The sequence below is a fragment of the Thermobia domestica genome, chromosome 8 (genome assembly GCF_964235325.1).
Source record: "Thermobia domestica chromosome 8, izTheDome1.hap1.1, whole genome shotgun sequence".
In the NCBI taxonomy this organism is placed as follows: domain Eukaryota; kingdom Metazoa; phylum Arthropoda; class Insecta; order Zygentoma; family Lepismatidae; genus Thermobia; species Thermobia domestica.
In genome coordinates, this window is record NC_137461.1 from 9,867,088 (window position 1) to 9,884,713 (window position 17,626).

Genomic DNA, 17,626 nt, shown 5'->3' on the forward strand with positions numbered 1-17,626 from the left:
CCCGCGCCGCCAACCCCGCCATTTTTGTCAGTTCAGTAGTTCAGTGTAAGCCGTCATCTCGTGAGTTTTAGACAGTGTGGTGTGTTATATGTGTATAAACAATGAGCAAAAAACCTAGGCCTGACATTCGTTCGTTTTTTAAACAAAGAGAACAAAAACCTATTGCAAATAATAGTATTTCAACTATGGATAACACTCCAGCAGTGCAAAGTGACGCTTGTAAACAGACTCCTAACCTGCAAACGCTGCCATCTCGTAATGAAGGAAGAAAGACTGAACTTGCGCCTTCGCTTGGAATTTCAGCAAATGACCTAGGTGATCTTTGTAGCGGACCAGCTCGTCCAATCTTGCAGCATTTTCCTTTGACAGACTTTCCAGGTAGTAGAAAGCGCAACTTTTCTGTTTTGTACTACAAAAAGCATGAATGGGTAGAATACAGCATTAAAAACGATGCAGTTTATTGTTTTGCCTGTAGGCAATTTCCCTCAATCAACAGAGTTATTGCCTACAAAATTGGAAAGGGTATGAAAAATTGGAAAAAGGCTGGTGAGAAATTAGATAAGCATGCCATTAGTATAGCACATTCTTTTTCTATGACAAAATGGGTTGAATACAGAAAACCATGTCAGTCCGTGCAAACATTATTGTCCGACAACCACAAAGAACTAGTACTAGAAAACAGAGACTATATGAAAAAGTTAATAGATATATTGCTATATCTGTTAAAGCAGGGTTTATCTCTAAGGGGTCATGATGAGTCTGATATGTCAGGCAACAAAGGAAATTTCTTGGAATTATGTGACTTTTTTCTAAGTACGATGAAAATTTCAAAGAAAAATACAATAAATATTTTAACATGACTAGCCCCGATATCCAAAACGAGTTGTTGTGCATCATAAAAACAGAAGTTTTAAGAGTGATTGTAGACGAAATAAATAGCTCTGGATTTTTTGCACTAATGGTAGATGAAGCAAAATCCCATAGAACTCAGCAGCTTTGCATTTGCGTCAGGTATTTAGTAGGACAAGAGATCAAAGAAAGAGTAATAGCCATTGAAGATGTGTCACTTTCAAGGTCTGCTATTTCATTAGCTGATGTTATATTTAAAAAATTAGGAGATATTGGATTAAGTGCGTTGATGGTTGGCCAGGCATATGATGGAGCGAGTGTAATGTATGGAATAAACAATGGTTTACAAGCTATCGTCAAAAAACAAAACCCCTACGCAATCTATGTCCACTGCTTGGCCCACAAAGTAAACCTAGTTCTAGTTGCAGCTTGCAAGGACAACGATTTAAGTTGCAATTTCTTTAACATTATGCAATGTCTGTACCAATACTTCAGCTATCCTGACTAGAGATGCAAAAAAGCCGGCTTTTTTGAATCGATGGGTTTTTTTAACATAAAAAGCCGGCTTTTTTGAAAAAAAAAAACGAGAATTTTGGAAATTTTGGCTTTTTTCATTTTCATGATTTCTCTATCTAAATATCTTTCTTATAGTATATTCTATAGTTAGATAAGAATTTCATGACCTAAATGCCATATTTCGCTCTAAAAGTCACCATCAAGATGGATGGAGCACATGTTTTAAGAATTAAAGCTAACGTGAAGAATGTAGTATTTGAGGGCAATTTTAGAGGCTATTTAACTTTATTTTAACTTTTGAGTTATCGACTTTTTTTTCCTTCTCGGGATCATTTCAGTTTGTCATCCGTGTTTCATTTCTAAGAGCTTAGTACTCTAGCTTCTAGCGCAAAAGTTAAACTTACGTTTTTCTATATATCCGTCAAAGCGTACGTTTTTCAATATATCCGTCTAACCGTACTTCCACATTTCTGTTATACTGTAGCTGTGCAACGATTTAGCAATAAGTTTCCGGATACAACCTTGAATACTAATTTATACAAATAATCAGTAGCGGACTTAGAAAAGTACTTTGGGAGGGATTTCTGTGATTGTTTCGTTTTCTAAAATGTCCTAATTTTATTTGGGAGGAGCTTGAAGTTTATGAGTACAGGCATAACTAATATTTCGTTTCGTTCATATATTTAGCGATAATCTTCCGGATACAACCTCATTGAAAATCATTTTATACTGAGAATCAGTGGCGGATTTAGAAAAGTATTTTGGGAGAGGTTTTTCTTACTAATGTTTAGTTTTTCTAAACATTCGTAATTTTTATTTGACGGGAGCTTCAAGTTTATGAGTAAAGGTATGACTAATAGATATTTCGTTTGTTTTAGACATTAAGTAATTTTGGGAAACAGGCTTCAGTCTGAAAGACCACCCCCCTAACCTTTGCAAAACCGTCACTGCTGGTAATTAGTAATAATTACGATTTAAAAACAATAAGAAAGGAAGTCGGCCAATTCACAGTACACGCACTATTTCTACTTCACAGATGGAATGAAGAAAAGCTTTGTCAGAATGGTCGAATGCTGAGTTGAATCCCGGACTTCCCGATAGAAGCGCAAAAGCTCCACTCAGTCATGTTTGTTGTGCAGTTGTATTTATCTTAAGTTAAATATATTCCGTAGTCCTTTTTTTTGGGGGGGTGGGTGAGGAGAGTTTCATAATGATATGAAGGGTGTAAGCCAAGAACATGATAACTACCAAATTTTCAATTGCTGAGTTATGCAGCACCAGATAGACAGCAACGCATACCGCTTCGTTTAATCCTTCATGTATAGTCTTATGTGAAAAATTAGCTTTCCGACTTTCAAAATGGATTGTGCAGCAGAAAATCTCTAATTTCTTAAAATAGTAAAATTGTGGGTTACCATGTTCTTGCCTCACACCCTTCATATGTTCAATCCCTCTTGTTAAAAATTCAGAAAACTTGAGAACTGAGTAAACCGTGATGGTGGTTATATAAAACTGTAGAATTTCAAGAATATACAAAACCTAAGCTCTAGATGTGCAGCCTTTAAGTGTATCATATAAATCTAAGTATTTTTCTTATGTTTTATTTTAATTTTATTTTGTTCCAAAAAGAGGGTATGGGATATTTTGAAAAATACTACATAGAATTTTGCTAGTTATTTGTGTATTTTTTTAAAAAAATAAGTATTTACTTTTAGGGTTGGCTGGTTTACACTAGCTGTTTTTTTTCTTTTTTAAAAAAATAAACAACTGGTTTAAACCAAAAAATTAAAAAGAACGAAAAATGCGAATCGTGTGAACTTCATGACGTTTTCCCTCATCAAACCATCTGCTTTAGTTTTATTTCCTTTTTACCTTTTAATCAAGGTGTCCCATGTTCAATTCTCGGTCGAACCACAACCCTTCTTTCATGCGTAAACCAAGTAGCGGTTCGGATGTAACTTGAAGCAAAAGTCTTCTCCTTGATAACCTCGGTATTACGTAAGGATGTTAAGCCTGCACATACGAAACGAAACCAAATTGTATATTTCTGCATGCCTGAATGCCTGTTGTTTTATAAAGAAGCCAAGGTTACTTGAATATATTGATAGAAATTGGCAAAATTTATCGATTGCCTATGTAGCTTCCAACATTAGCTTAGATTGGACTTTCAATGATATGTACGTACTAAATTTGTAATTTAATACCTCAGTTTTAGCGTACTGATTATGATATGTTGACCTCTAAATTTTACATGTAAAGCAATAACAGGATTTTTCCGTTATTGTTTTACATTTAGATAATGACGGGATTTTCCCGATGGGCGGGAGTTTCCTGATTTAAGAAATTTACTGTCCGGACTTCTTTAAGCTTATGTGACCTCTTCCAGCATAACCCCATTGTTGCATAATAACACCAAGGCGAAACAAACTTCTTTCTGTCAATATGTAATATAAATACATTAAGCAAAATATCTAAACCCAAAAAAGCCTGGTTTAAACCAAAAAAACCTAGTTTAAACTCCCCCCCAAAAACGGGGTTTTGGCATTTTCAAAAACAACCACGGTTCTTGCCAACTCTGCTTACTTTTGTATGTAGGAGGTTAAAAAAATCTTATTATATACATTGGTTAATCCTTTGGAATTCATAATGTAAATATGTTGAGAAGTAAAACTGTTTGAAATATCTTTTCGAAATTCATGGTTTATTTTCGAGGTTTTATATTATTATCGGCATCAACCACTAATTAAATGACTTTTTGTGTTATAGAGAAGCGGAACAAAATCTGGTTTATCAATTTAAAGCAGAATTTTGAAAAAAGTCCAAAATTTCCCAAGCAAAAAAGCGAAGCAGAAAAAACCGAGTTTTTTTTCAAAAAAGCCGTTTTTTTTTCGAGCCCTTGCATCTCTAATCCTGACACACACGCTGAGTTTCATATAGTTCAGAGAGAGCTAAACATTACCAGCCCGGGACCTCATGAAATTCACAAACTAAGCGATACTCGATGGCCTTGCAGATCCAATTCAGTTTTATCTGTAAAAGGAAACTACTCCGCAGTTATCGCTGCACTCACAGCTACAGCTTCTGACATAAGGAATCCCAAAAACCCTGAAGCAAAGGGTCTGCTTTCGTCTGTAACCTCACTGGATTTTATCGTATGTTTGTCAGTGTTTTCTCAGTGCTTGCCATTAATCAATGTACTTAGCTAAGCTCTACAAAAAGCTGACTCATCAATTGCACAAAATTCAAATGTTGCTAGGGGTGTGATCGAAGAGCTAACTAACAATCGAAACCAAGTCTCATGGGACAAGAAATGGCTAGGCATAAAGGCTTTTGATAACGAGTTTGACCTAAGGATTTTTCAAAACAAAGATGAGAGTGCTATAGCTATAGATAATAGCTCCAAGCCTAAACGACCTCGAGTGATATCGAAAACCCTAGATGATTTTGTAATTTGTAGTTCAGTAGGCCAGAGAGATAGAGATGATATGTATCCTGAAACCACTAATTTGCAGAAAAGGGATGAATTTGTCAAAAATAAGTACAAAAATGACTTTTATTACCCTTTGCTAGACATTTTAACCGAAGAGCTTAAAAGAAGGTTCAGCGGCGAAGCTTTGGAAATAGCTGATGCCAGCGAACGGTTTATCCGAGTAGATGAAGCTGGAGCAGAACCATTCATCAAAATGTTTTCTATACCTGAAGTTGATAGAAATATACTAAAGGCAGAAATGGTAGTTTTAAGAAGAGTTATGGAAAGTTCTGGTATAGATCTACAAAGAAACCAGCTAAAAAAAATTGTTGCAAAATTAATGGAAGTTGTATTAACGACCGGCTCAGAGACATACACAAGTTTTGGCACCCTTTTGAAGATTGCTCTCGTTTTGCCATCAAATAGTGCCACCTGTGAGAGATCCTTTTCAGCAATGAGGCGGATTCACAACTGGTTGCGGTGCACTATGGGCCAGGAAAGGATGAACAACTTAATGGTCCTATACTCAGAATCAGATGTTGTAAGAAAATTGGATATAGAGAGTTTGGTTAATATCTACAGCTCAAAAAAGGAAAAAAGAAAGATAACCCTTAGGTAAAAATAGGCCTAAACCCTCAAAGTATTGATCATTTACTGAATAATTAAAAATGTGTTTTTCTCGAAGTTCTCAATGCAATAGTTAGACCTATCATTTTCAATGTCATAACTTAATGTTTTTGTTTATCGTTTAATACGTTTTAACTAATAAAGAAGTTAAATCCTTAACTTAATGCTTTTAACTTAATACTCGTTTAATATTTTTTTTAACTATTAAAGATTTAAAATTAATGCAATTCTTTATTTGTTTTACCCTTTTCCACTACATCTTTTACATATCATACCAACTATTAGCATGACAGTAAAGCCGTTGAAGTCATTAAATACCCTTTACCTAGACCCCTTGGATGCCCCCCCCCCAATATGCTATGGCAAACTCCGTCTATGAAAACAGAATTAGTAAAGTACTAAAATATAAAGAGGTGAAGTGAGTTTGTACCCTCTTTGATAAATAAAGAGTTATGGCAGAGACTTCGAGTTCTGGCTTTCATCAGTGCACTTTGAATAACATTCAAACACAATTTCATTCAAAAAATGGATCAAAAAAAATCTTTTGTGTTCTCCTTGGTTTGTTTATAAGAAACTTTTCTTTTTGCGACAAAGAAAAGAAATGGAACTTCCACACTTTGCAGACGAAACATATTAGTCATTCATGTACTTATTGCCCTACAAAACTTGACAAATGAGCTGTGTGTGTTATTTTCGCCCATTTGCTCCTACCATGAAAATCGTAGCTTGTATTAGGTTCAATACGTAATCGAATAATAATTGTTAAAATATTTCTTCCAAACGGTAGACAACAATAAGACCAATCATTTATCTTTGACGGCTTAATATACGAGAAATCTTTCTAGGATTTGGCAATAGATTTTCGTCATTAAAAATGGCGCTGTCAATATTTTCTGTTCAATATGAATTGCAGAGGTTTCTCAGCTCTTTCAATACAATTTACATTTTATATCAATCTTCTGAAGCCAGTACCACTAATTAATTAGACGTTTTCTTTTATTGCGTGCCATTTCAAGTTCCGTGTTTTTTCGTTTTATCGAGGGGGAGGGACATTGATTTACATCAAAAGTACTATTTCCTTTTCTTGCAAATGAACTGTAATTTTAACGGTTTGGTTTCCTCTTCAAGTCAAGTCTAGTTAAATAACTCTTTGTTTGTTCAACAAAACATGAATACAGTGCAATCATTAAGTTCCTCGAAGTAAAATATTTAACGATATAAGAGAAAACGCATTATAGTATTAGTTCTGAACATACATCGCTTCCCGCGTCACACACTCACGTAATCTTCCATGAAGACTCTGGAATGTCGGAGAAAAGTCGTCAATTGAGTGGTGTTTAGCACTGCTATTACATTCTTTATTCGTTGTATTTCTGTGTGCGTTGTCAGTGTTGAGAGAAAGGAGCAACCGTTCGCAAAGTTTCTGTACAAAATGATGCAGAACGCGCATGAACATGATTGCCTTAGTCCATGCAAAGTGCTCAAATAGTCTTGCCATTTCAAGAATGCTCGTGACTCCTCAGAAGACGATCCTCGGAAACGAATTCAATCGCCTTCCTAAGCTATAACCTGCCAAGGAGGAGCATTTTAAGGATGTCGCTTCGATTCAAACGAACGAACGATTCAATGAAAAACAACATTCCAGCGCATGACTCCCCTTGGGTGTTCCAGAACATGTGCGAGCGGTCACGCGACTGTGTGGTCTTGGGAAGAAATGTATGGAGAAAGATAACTTGCTAATAAATTTTTCTAGTATCGTTAAGTATGTTAATTCCAGGTAGTATTGGAAGTTATTGAACGCCCTGTATATATATAGGGGACACTTAAATAAACTCGAAGGTGCAACAATTTCAATCAAGCTGTTGAAATACTCCTTTAGTTCTGAAAAAAGAGAGAATAAAGCTTCCCTGTACAAGTCAATGGGTTGACAACCTAAGATGGAGTAGTCTTAAAGAAATTTAAGCATATTCCTTGCCCTGCTCTACCTGGCGAAGGTATTCATAAATCATACATTTACCTCCTGCGTTACTCTAGATGGCATAGATATGCAATTACTTTAGGTTTGTCTCTTGCTTGCCATGAACAATATAAGTATTTAACAATCTTAAGCTTATTTATAATGTGTATCTGCCCTACTCCAGATGATATAGACATTCAACAATCCCAAATTTAGTCCCTTGGTTGTATGTATTTAACAAACTTAAGCCAATTCGCTGTTTTGCCGTAAACAACTTAGGCACTACACAACCTTAAGTTTATCCCCTGCTTTTTCATAATGGCGTAAGCACTCAACAACCTTAAGTTTATCCTCTGCCTTATCACAGAAGACGTGTGCATTCAACACCCTTAAGTTACCCTCTTCCTTATTCCAGAGGCGTATGCACTCAACAACTTTAAGCTTATTCTCTCCCTTATCCCAGATCACGTAGGCATTCAAAAACTTTAAACTCCTCCCTTGCCTTGCCGTAGATGTCGTAGGTATTCAACAACAATAAAATTAGTCTCTGTCTTATCTCAGATAGTGAAAGCATTAAACAATCTTAAGATGCATTACCGTAGATGTCATTTGCATTTAACAACCTTGCCCCTGCTTAGAAATGCAGTTTGTGCGTATACAGGAGATAATTATTACATTTGCCAACTCCCAACACCGAATGTACCAAAAGTAGTTCTCTTAGTTACTATACCTGATTGTTGATTGGTGATAACTTATCCACTCACGAAGATACCTTCGTGTTTCTTTCAAGGTCAAAGCAGTAGTACAATCAAACCCAGAGGAATAAATCTGTTGGTTATCAGGGGCAACTGAGCTTTCTACCACGAGAGTTAAAAATCTTCTATGCTTTAGCGTTGGACCTCTTCGCTGGACACCACGAAAGATACCAGAATCAAACTCTACTAAAATTTGCTTTAACGACTCTCCCAGGAAATGAGACTGCGCTACAATGTACGTGTAGAACGCGATGAAATAACCGTCAGAGACTACAATGATTACAGAGCAACTCAAGGCTTCAATGATCTGATACGCTACAGAAATTTCATATCCAGGGGACGTGTTATAGTCAAAGGGGTACCACGAAGCTAATATTTGACTTCGATAATAAGTTTCATTATGACTCAGTTCACTTGAATTCTTCAAAACGAACGGAAGTGAGCACCAGAAACATCCACAAGCAACGAAGGTAATAGGTAAGATGAAAAATGTATTCCTATAGAAACGTTCACCTTTTTCAAAGCTAAGCTTTTGTAAAGGAACAAAGAAGGTTGAGGTATTAGAAATATAATCACATTTTTTCAATACTTCAAACAAGAACCTTCTCCGAAATAAGCTGTGAACTATCTTCACAAATGTCTGAATAATGATTAGAGATGACAATGAATTGTAGGCCACCGGTACAAATGCAGGTGATTTTAGTGACCAATCAATTGCAGCGAATGTAAGTAAAACGAAGGTATTGATGCACATAATGAAATTGTAAATATATCCAGCGTATTTCTTGAATATATTTTTCTCTAGTTCCTGACTAGGGACCCACAGACCGACAAACCTCCCTACGTGGAAGAAACCTTTCATATTCTGAATAGCCCATGAATTTTCCCTCAAGAATGTTGTACCTGACATGATTTCCTAATTAATTAAGAAAATAGGAAGGAAAATTAGAAATCTTCTTTAGATATGCAGATACAAGTATCATACTCAAAATGAATATCAAATAACAAGTTCTCTAGATTGATTGATTCGGTTTTGTAGTTTATAGGATAAAACTCCTTTTGCATATCAGGCTATATAAAGAAACTTGACAATGGTATTGGCACCTACTCTGTTAGTTGCGCTAATTACAAAAGAAATCTAATCAAATCTGAATATCAGTTATAACATACATATCTTGCATTGAAACAGTTCATACATTTCCATTCAAGACCAAACATATAGCTTGTTGATGACAAACAATGCAATATCTAAGATATTACTGAAAAATAATTACATTCTGATTTTATGGTATTTCTGTAGATTGCAAAAAGAATTAACCACCAAAACTCGCTGGAAAGTATTTTATGTTCTCAAACTTTGGATTTAGAGTTAGTATACAATAACATAATAGAGTATTTTGTGTACTATAATAGTGTATGTTGTAAATAAGATGTATGACCCTACACAATAACTATGCTTCCCATAAACGATTGTTCTATGAATATTGAAGACACATCAAAATAAGTATTATCTCATACAAATATTAATCAAATCCTTACTCTGCTTCCTGCCAATTTCCGAGCAGAGAAAAACCACGTTATTCCAGAGCTTAATTAATAGTATTAAAGAATGAAAAACTTGAGAAGTATCATGGTAAAATGATTAGATCGCGACAGTTGACGAATTTTTAAATATGGATTTCATTTGTAGAAGACAAAATGAGAAAACTGGTTCAAAAATAAGACTCATAGATCAATGTTCTATAGTGTCGAATCACGAGAGACTATTGTTGCAACGAATTTCGGGTACGTCAACCAAAACACATATATAGAAATACATGTGTGTATGCCAAAAGCTGTGAAAATAATAACTCAATGCTTCTTTTGTCTGATGTAACATTGCTGCTCTTTCAGTCAATATTTCTATCGATTACTTTAATATTGGTATAACATACATTAAGTGTTCTGGGGAAGAATAAATTGCCTTTTCTAATAATGTTTTATACAAGTAATGATTAAGAGACATTTCTTATTAATCTAAAGAATCCATTGAAATAGCTCTATTGTGTTTTGTAAACATAATAATTTCTAAAGACGTAATCGAATTAATAAAGCTTTAACATATGTTTACTTAAGTAAACACATAAACAGCAAAAAAAAAAAACATTCTCGTGTCATAAATAATATATAAGGTAAAATATAACTGTTGTATAATTTATGTGCTACATATTTTTTAACGTTGCAAAACGCTCCAGGTGTTTCCACACATAGAAACAACGAAAAGTGTTCTTTCATGGCAGATTCACCCAATAAGCGTGTCAGATGATCTCCGAAAAGGTATAGATATATGGTTCAGGTATTGAACCACCAACGAGAATGTAATCGAATTAGGCCCTTGAGTTCCAGTTACGTCCATGGGGAAGACATGAAAATGTATTGTTTATTAAGGATTGCATTAACCCTAGAGATTTTCCGTAACTAATGTACACACTATCCTCGCGTTTGCACTATAACTATGCTCTTTATAAAGGTCTAGACAGTCTTTGAACAGTAAATGAAAACCTTGAATTACAGCACGCATATAGGAAAATAACACCTGGAATCCAGTGGGTTAACTGCTAATTTGAAACCGAGAATGTGGATAATATCTATTCGAAATACAAAGGAAGTCATACAAATAGATATGCTGCTATGCAATCAAGAAACTTCCCAAAAAGGTTTTCTTCTAATGCCCATCAACCAGAGTCAACATACAACGGATAAAAGCAAATCAAAAGTGACCTTTACAAAATACATTGTTGTGAAAGCTCAGTGGATACGATTCCAATTGACTTCCTCTATTATGAATTAAGGATATTTGAGATTCTTTCCATCTTGTTCTATTATAAATTAAAAATATTTGAGATAATTTTCATCCTGTTATATTACGAATTAAGGATAAGTTAGATTCTTTCTATCTTGTTTTATAATGAGTCCAGAATATTCGAAATTCTTTCCATCTTTTCCTAATATAAATTAGGATATTTGAGATTCCTTTCATCTAATTCTATTACAAAATAAGGATAATTGAGATTCTTTCCATCTTGTTCTATTATGAATCAAGGATAATTGAGATCATTTTCATCTTGTTCCACTATGAATTAGAGATAATAAGGTTTTTTCCATTGTTTCCATCTTATTCTATTATGAATTAAGGATAGTTGAGATTATTTCCATCTTGTTCTATTACGAATCAAGCATAATTGAGATACTTTCCGTCTTGTTCTATTATGAATCAAGGATATTTGAGATCTTTCAATCTTGTTCCAGTATAAATGAAGGATAATTGAGATTATTTCCATCTTGTTCTACTAAGAATCAAGGGCAATTTAGATTCTTTCCATCTTGTTCTATTATGAATTAAGAATGATTCAGATTATTTCCGTGTTGTTCGATTACGAATTAAGGATAATTTAGATGATTTAAATCTTGTTCTAATATGAATCAGGATAATTGAGACTATTTCCATTTTGTTTGACCATGAATTAAGGATAATAAGATTACTTCCATTTTTACATCTCGTTCCATTATGAATAAAGGTTAATAAGGTTCTTTCCATCTTGTTCTATTATGAATCAAGGATAATTGAGATTCCTTCCATCTTGTTTTATTATGAATTAAGGAAAATAAGGTTCTTTCCATCTTGTTCTATTATGAATCAAGGATAATTGAGATTCCTTCCATCTTGTTTTATTATGAATCAAGGAAAATTGAAGTTCTTTCCATCTTGTTCTATTGTGAATAAAGATAATAAGGTTCTTTTCATTCTTTCCACTTTGCTCTATTATAAATTAATGATATTTCAGATTATTTTCATCTTGTTCTATTGTGAATTTAAAATAATTGAGATTATTTCCATCTTTTCCTAATATGAATTAAGGAAAATAAGGTTCTTTCCATCTTGTTTTATTATAAATCAAGGATAATCGAGATTGTTTCCGTCTTGTTCTATTATGAATCAAGGACTTGGAAGATTCTTTCCATTTTAAGGAAAATTGATATTACTTCCATCTTGTTCTCCTATGAATCAAGGATAATTCAAATTATTTCCATCTTGTTCTATTGTGAACTGAGGATAACTGAGATTATTTCCATATTGTTTTACTATGAATTAAGGATAATATGATTCTTTCCATTCTTACCACCTTCTTCTATTATAAATCAAAGATATTTCAGATTATTTAAATCTTGTTCTATTGTTAATTATAAATAATTGAGATTGTTTCCATCTTATTCTACTATGAATTAAGGATAATAAGGTTCTTTCCAATCTTTCCATCTTGTTCTATTATGAATTATAGTTAATATGATTCTTTCGACCTTGTTCTATTATGAATCAAGGATAAACGAGATTCTTTTCATCTTGTTCTTTTATGAATCAAGGATAATTGAGATTCTTTCCTTGTGAATTAAGGATAATTGAGACTATTTCCATTTTGTTCTACTATGAATTAAGGGTGATAATATTCGTTCCATTCTTTCCATCTTGTTATATTACGAATTAAAGTTAAGAAGATTCTTTCCACCTTGTATTATAAGTCCAAGATAATCGAGACTCTCTTCTCATCTTGTTCTATTATGAATCAACGATAATTCAGACTATGTCTATCTTGTTCTATTGTGTATTAAAGATATTTGAGATGTTTCCATCTTGTTTGACTATGAATTAAAAATAATAAGATTCTTTTCATTCTATCCATCTTTTCTACTATGAGTTCAGTATAATAAGATTCTTCCCACCTTGTTCTATTATGAATCGAGGATAATTGAGATTCTTTTCATCTTGTTATATTATGAACCATGGATAATCAAGATTCTTTTTATCTTGTTCTATTATGAACCAAGGATAATCGAGATTCTTGCCATCTTGTTCTAATATGTATCAAGCAGTCTCATTCATATATATGTGGCTTTCAAAGCTTGTCATAATAAGAACATTGTGTAAGTTTTGTTTTAAACTGGCGCTACGTACTATACTTTTGATGAGGAATAATCCTCTAATTATATATTACTTACAAAATTGCTTGTTGCAAAATTCGAAGAAAAATGTATACGATGTTAAAAACTTGAGGAAGGGCTTTGAAGAATATGGAATGAAAATAAATGTTAGAAAGACAAAAGCATGGTGATTGGAACGAATGGGTCGGTGTCAAATATAGAATAGGAGAAGAGAAAATAGAACAGGTGAGTAGTTTTCGATACATGGGTATGTTATTAGCAATGACATGAAATGTGTATATGAAATAAAAGCAAGGATCGAAATGGCGAAAGAAGTCTTTAGGAGGAAGATAATGCAATTTTGTGGCACCTTGAATACAGAGTTAAGAAAACGACTTATGAAATGCTTCATGTGGAATATTGTACTGCATGGGTCAGAAGCACGCACATTACGCAAAAATGATGAAAAACTACTGAAAGCTTTCGAAATGTGGGTGAGGAGAAGGATGAGAAAATTAGCTGGGTGTTGCGGAAAACGAATGAGAGTTTTTTTTTTTTTTTAGAAATGATGGGGGAAAAGAACAATTTTAAATATTATTAAGAAGGGGAAGAGAAACTGGTTGGGACATTAGATAAGAAGAAATTATATCATGAGGGATGTCCTAGAGAGTATAGTAGCAGGAAAGAGAGTGATGGGGAGAAGTAGACTACAATTAATGGACGATATTAAAACAGAGAAATAATACGTAAAGACGAAGAGGTTAGCGGATGACCGTGGAGCATGGAAGCTTCTCAGTTGCAGCAAGTGGGCTGCCAATAATAGTAGAATACCTATAATGATGGTCATGATATGCATCACAGATTTATCATGTGCATACTATACGACATAAAGGTTTGAAGTTAATTTAAGATTAACTATGGAAAACTCTCGTAACTTTTTCCATAATTTATTTATGATATGAAATAAGTTCATTCGAATAAGGTCCTAAAAATACGATATCTAGATTACGAGTACGGCTGTATTGTAAGAAAAGAATCTGCAGGCTGTTATTATACAAGCACAAAAGGAAACACAGACAATAGTTTATCTACTACAATACCTGAATGATTAAATTAATTGTATAACGCATGTCGCCAATTCCCCCCCCCAAAAAAAAGAGCACTACAGGCTGAAACGATATGTCCTTATCATTTATGGTTGTTGTAGTAATGTAACCTAAAATATTTTGAATTTCGATTGCGGAAACTAAATAAGCCTTTTAATTAGATATGATTCGGAATTGAGATATCGATTGTGTTCACAGAACCCAACACAGTGTGTTAAATAATGTTTGCTGCTGTAACTCACAATGCAAAATTTTTGTTGTTTTTCGTTTGTTAGTTTACAGGAGCTTCAAGATCCCCCAAAAAAGGTCTCCTATATTTTTAGATATACAAAGAACCGTTTATTTTCTATAATTGCTACATCACTTTAAAGGCTGAAGAAAGCTCTATTTTTCTACATAATCGCCATTTCGGTCGATGCATTTTTGTAGACGCTGTGGCAGTTTTACAATGCCCATGTCATACCAGCTTGCCGTCATGCCCATCTTGCACACACCTTCCGATATTGCAACTTTTCCGTTAAAATCCTGTGGATGGTGCTTCTGGAAACCTAAGGAACCAAAACGCAGAGAGCATCCAGAGTGATCCTCCAATCTTTACGCATGAGTTCCTCAACTTTCACGATTGTCTCGTCGGCAATTGATGGCCTCCCGCTCCTTTCAGTACGTCCGGCTGTAAACTCTCTACACCACTTGCAAACGTTTTTGACATCCACGCACGACTGTCCATACACTTCCGTCAATTGGCGATGAATTTCAACCGGTTTAACACCTTTTACGTTCAAAAATCGAATAACTGCGCGAACTTCGCACTTGGGGGTAACGTTAATCGGGAGCTCCATTTCGAATGGCTGCCAAGCCAAGACTGAGCATCCGAGCGAAGCGCCTGCGTGCTTATGTGGTAGCGGAGAAGCCACCAACCACAACAGTGTTGCCAACAACCGTATTAAAAGTTCCTCTACGTCCCCAAAAAATAGGAGACCTTTTTTTGGGGGATTGCCCTCGTAAATGGTCATCGTATATATAGGTGTGCCTGGAGTTAGGTGACGATACTTTGAAAAATAGTAGTATTGGTGATTCTAAGCAAAAGTGTTTATATGAATACGAGATCCACTCTCAATGGTTTGAGAGCTACAGTTTGTGAACAATTTCTGATCTTATGATGCTTATTGTTCACCTTGTGGTTATTCTACAGAGGTAAAACATAGCGCTTTTGAAAGATAATAAAATGGTATTTCCAACAGTACACACAATGTGACACTTTTGTCTTTGAAAGGAAGGTTTGGAGTGAAATTTAGGAATCAGTGTTGCCATCCAATTTCCTTAAATACCTCTCAATGTCTTCTTCTCCAAATACACCACTACCACATGTTCGAATATTGTTAAAATGGAAATTCCATCATCTTTTACTCGCCTTTGTAGAATAACTATTCTAACATCATAGTTTACAACCTGTGGCTTTCAAGGGGGCGCGGTGGCTCAGTGGTAGAGCGTTCACCTCCGGTGCTTGGGGTCCCTGGTTCGATCCCAGCTCGCGCCGTGTGGACTTTGTGGTGGACAAACACCGAGTTCGTGGATTTTCTCGGGGTTCTGCCGTTTCCTCCCACTTTCTTCATTTCACTCATTTCTCATTATCACCGTCTCCTTTAGCCTAACCGGCATAACCGTGGGACGTTAAAGATTTCATTTCATTTCTGTGGCTTTCAAACCATTGAGAATAAGATCCATGTTCATATGAACATTTTTGCTTAGTATCACTCATATTACCATTTCCCAAATTATTTCCACTTACTCCTGGGACACTCTGTATATATGGTAGACCATTTATCTTGAAGCTCTGCTGTAAACTAATAGATTAAAAAATAACAAAAATTTTCCACTATGTAAGTAGCAGCAGCGGACATTGTTTGACACTCTGCAATGCTACCAGATAGATAGTATTTTCAATCTAACATACATTATTTCGTTGTATTTTTTCAAATGGCACTTCGTCAGATTATTATAAATCTCAAAGCACGTATTAAAACAAAGTATGCAAATTAAGGACGCCATAGTATCACAAAATTTTATGCGGCACTACCACAGTAATAACAAGTAAGATGAATGATACAATGTACAGTCAGCAACAAAAAAAGTTCCTTTCGTTTGCTAAAATTTATTTTAGAAATAACGGTGGAATGGCTGAAACGTATAGAAAATTTAATTCTTTCTAATATACTGAAAACTGTACTCAAATTGTCCTTCCATTCTGAAGTTATTTACGAAACTAATTTCATCAAAGGGAAAGAAGCATTTTCGCTGTTGTACACACACACACACACACACACACACATATATATATATATATATATATATATATATATATATATATATATATATATATATATATATATATATATATATATATATATATATCGGGTGTTGCAAAATAAGTGTTACAACTCTTGGGAGGTGACTCCTGCCAATGAGACAAGAAAAAAAGTTCTCCTGAACTTTCGGCTATCGGACATAGTTTCAGATCTACAAGGTGCCGAAAGCGTGGGAAAATGACTTTCGGACGTCCATAGTTCGGAAACTATCCAAGATAAAGAGGGCGGGTAAAAAGTTCACTGAAGAAGTCATACCTGCTGTATTGAATTTTGCATGTTTCACAATCCTACCATGCACGCGCAAGGGATTCCCCAAAGGAACGTAGGGAGTCCCGGATAATCTCCCAAATGAAAATTGGTCTAAATGGATATGAATTGATAGGGTTTCTACCAGGTAACAATAATTCGTTTGTATTAAGTCGATATCTGGAACAAATACAAAATGGCGGACACCTTCATGCCCGTTGTGTGTGGTTGCATAATCGCCAGGTACGGACGCTGGCCAACAGTGACGCTCTGAGTATTAAGTGTAGCGAATTTGTACTCAAATGCTCTAGAAAGACATTTGGAGTGTCGGTAGAGCACAACAGATGAAACAGGGTGATTCACATGTCTGGAAACACTTAACAAAAAATTCCAAGAAATGCACTCATACTCAATAAATTTGAGTTCAAAGCGTCGGAATGTAAGGATTAGCGTCATGAACATGACAGCCATTGCCAATTCACCAATAATATTCCTTCAAACCGATGCAATATGATCTGCACGGTTGCATACCAATAAGAATGCAACAACTTAAGTCAATTTGAAATTGTGCAAGGGGACTCACAAAGAAACTGGGTAAAGTAAATGAATGTCACTATGGGGATCGCATGATTGATATTGAAATGTGGCTAATATGTGTGTTGATATCGACATGTAGCTAATGAACAAATGTCAACATATCCCAGTACTGCTGGGACACCGTCCCACGTGCGAAAAATATGAAAATAACTACTCGAGTCTTGAATCTGAGGCCGTGGGCT

General features: G+C 34.8%; 2 protein-coding genes across 2 annotated transcripts; both read left to right on the forward strand.

Moving 5' to 3' along the window:
* The first annotated feature begins 185 nt into the window (after positions 1–185).
* LOC145691532 (zinc finger MYM-type protein 1-like) lies at positions 186–860 on the forward strand. Its single transcript, XM_081766942.1, has one exon. It carries the CDS (start codon positions 186–188, stop codon positions 858–860), a length of 675 nt encoding a protein of 224 aa, XP_081623068.1.
* LOC145691535 (uncharacterized) lies at positions 857–5,453 on the forward strand. Its single transcript, XM_081766946.1, has 2 exons — positions 857–1,173; positions 4,622–5,453. Exons 1-2 carry the CDS (start codon positions 857–859, stop codon positions 5,451–5,453), a joined length of 1,149 nt encoding a protein of 382 aa, XP_081623072.1.
* Positions 5,454–17,626: the final 12,173 nt, after the last annotated feature.

Coding starts and splice junctions, on each gene's coding strand:
- LOC145691532 (XM_081766942.1), top strand. CDS start 186: ATGGATAACACTCCAGCAGTGCAAAGTGACGCTTGTAAACAGACTCCT.
- LOC145691535 (XM_081766946.1), top strand. CDS start 857: ATGACTAGCCCCGATATCCAAAACGAGTTGTTGTGCATCATAAAAACA. Junction 1,174..4,621: donor TATGATGGAGCGAGTGTAAT/GTATGGAATAAA, acceptor AAATGTTGCTAG/GGGTGTGATCGAAGAGCTAA.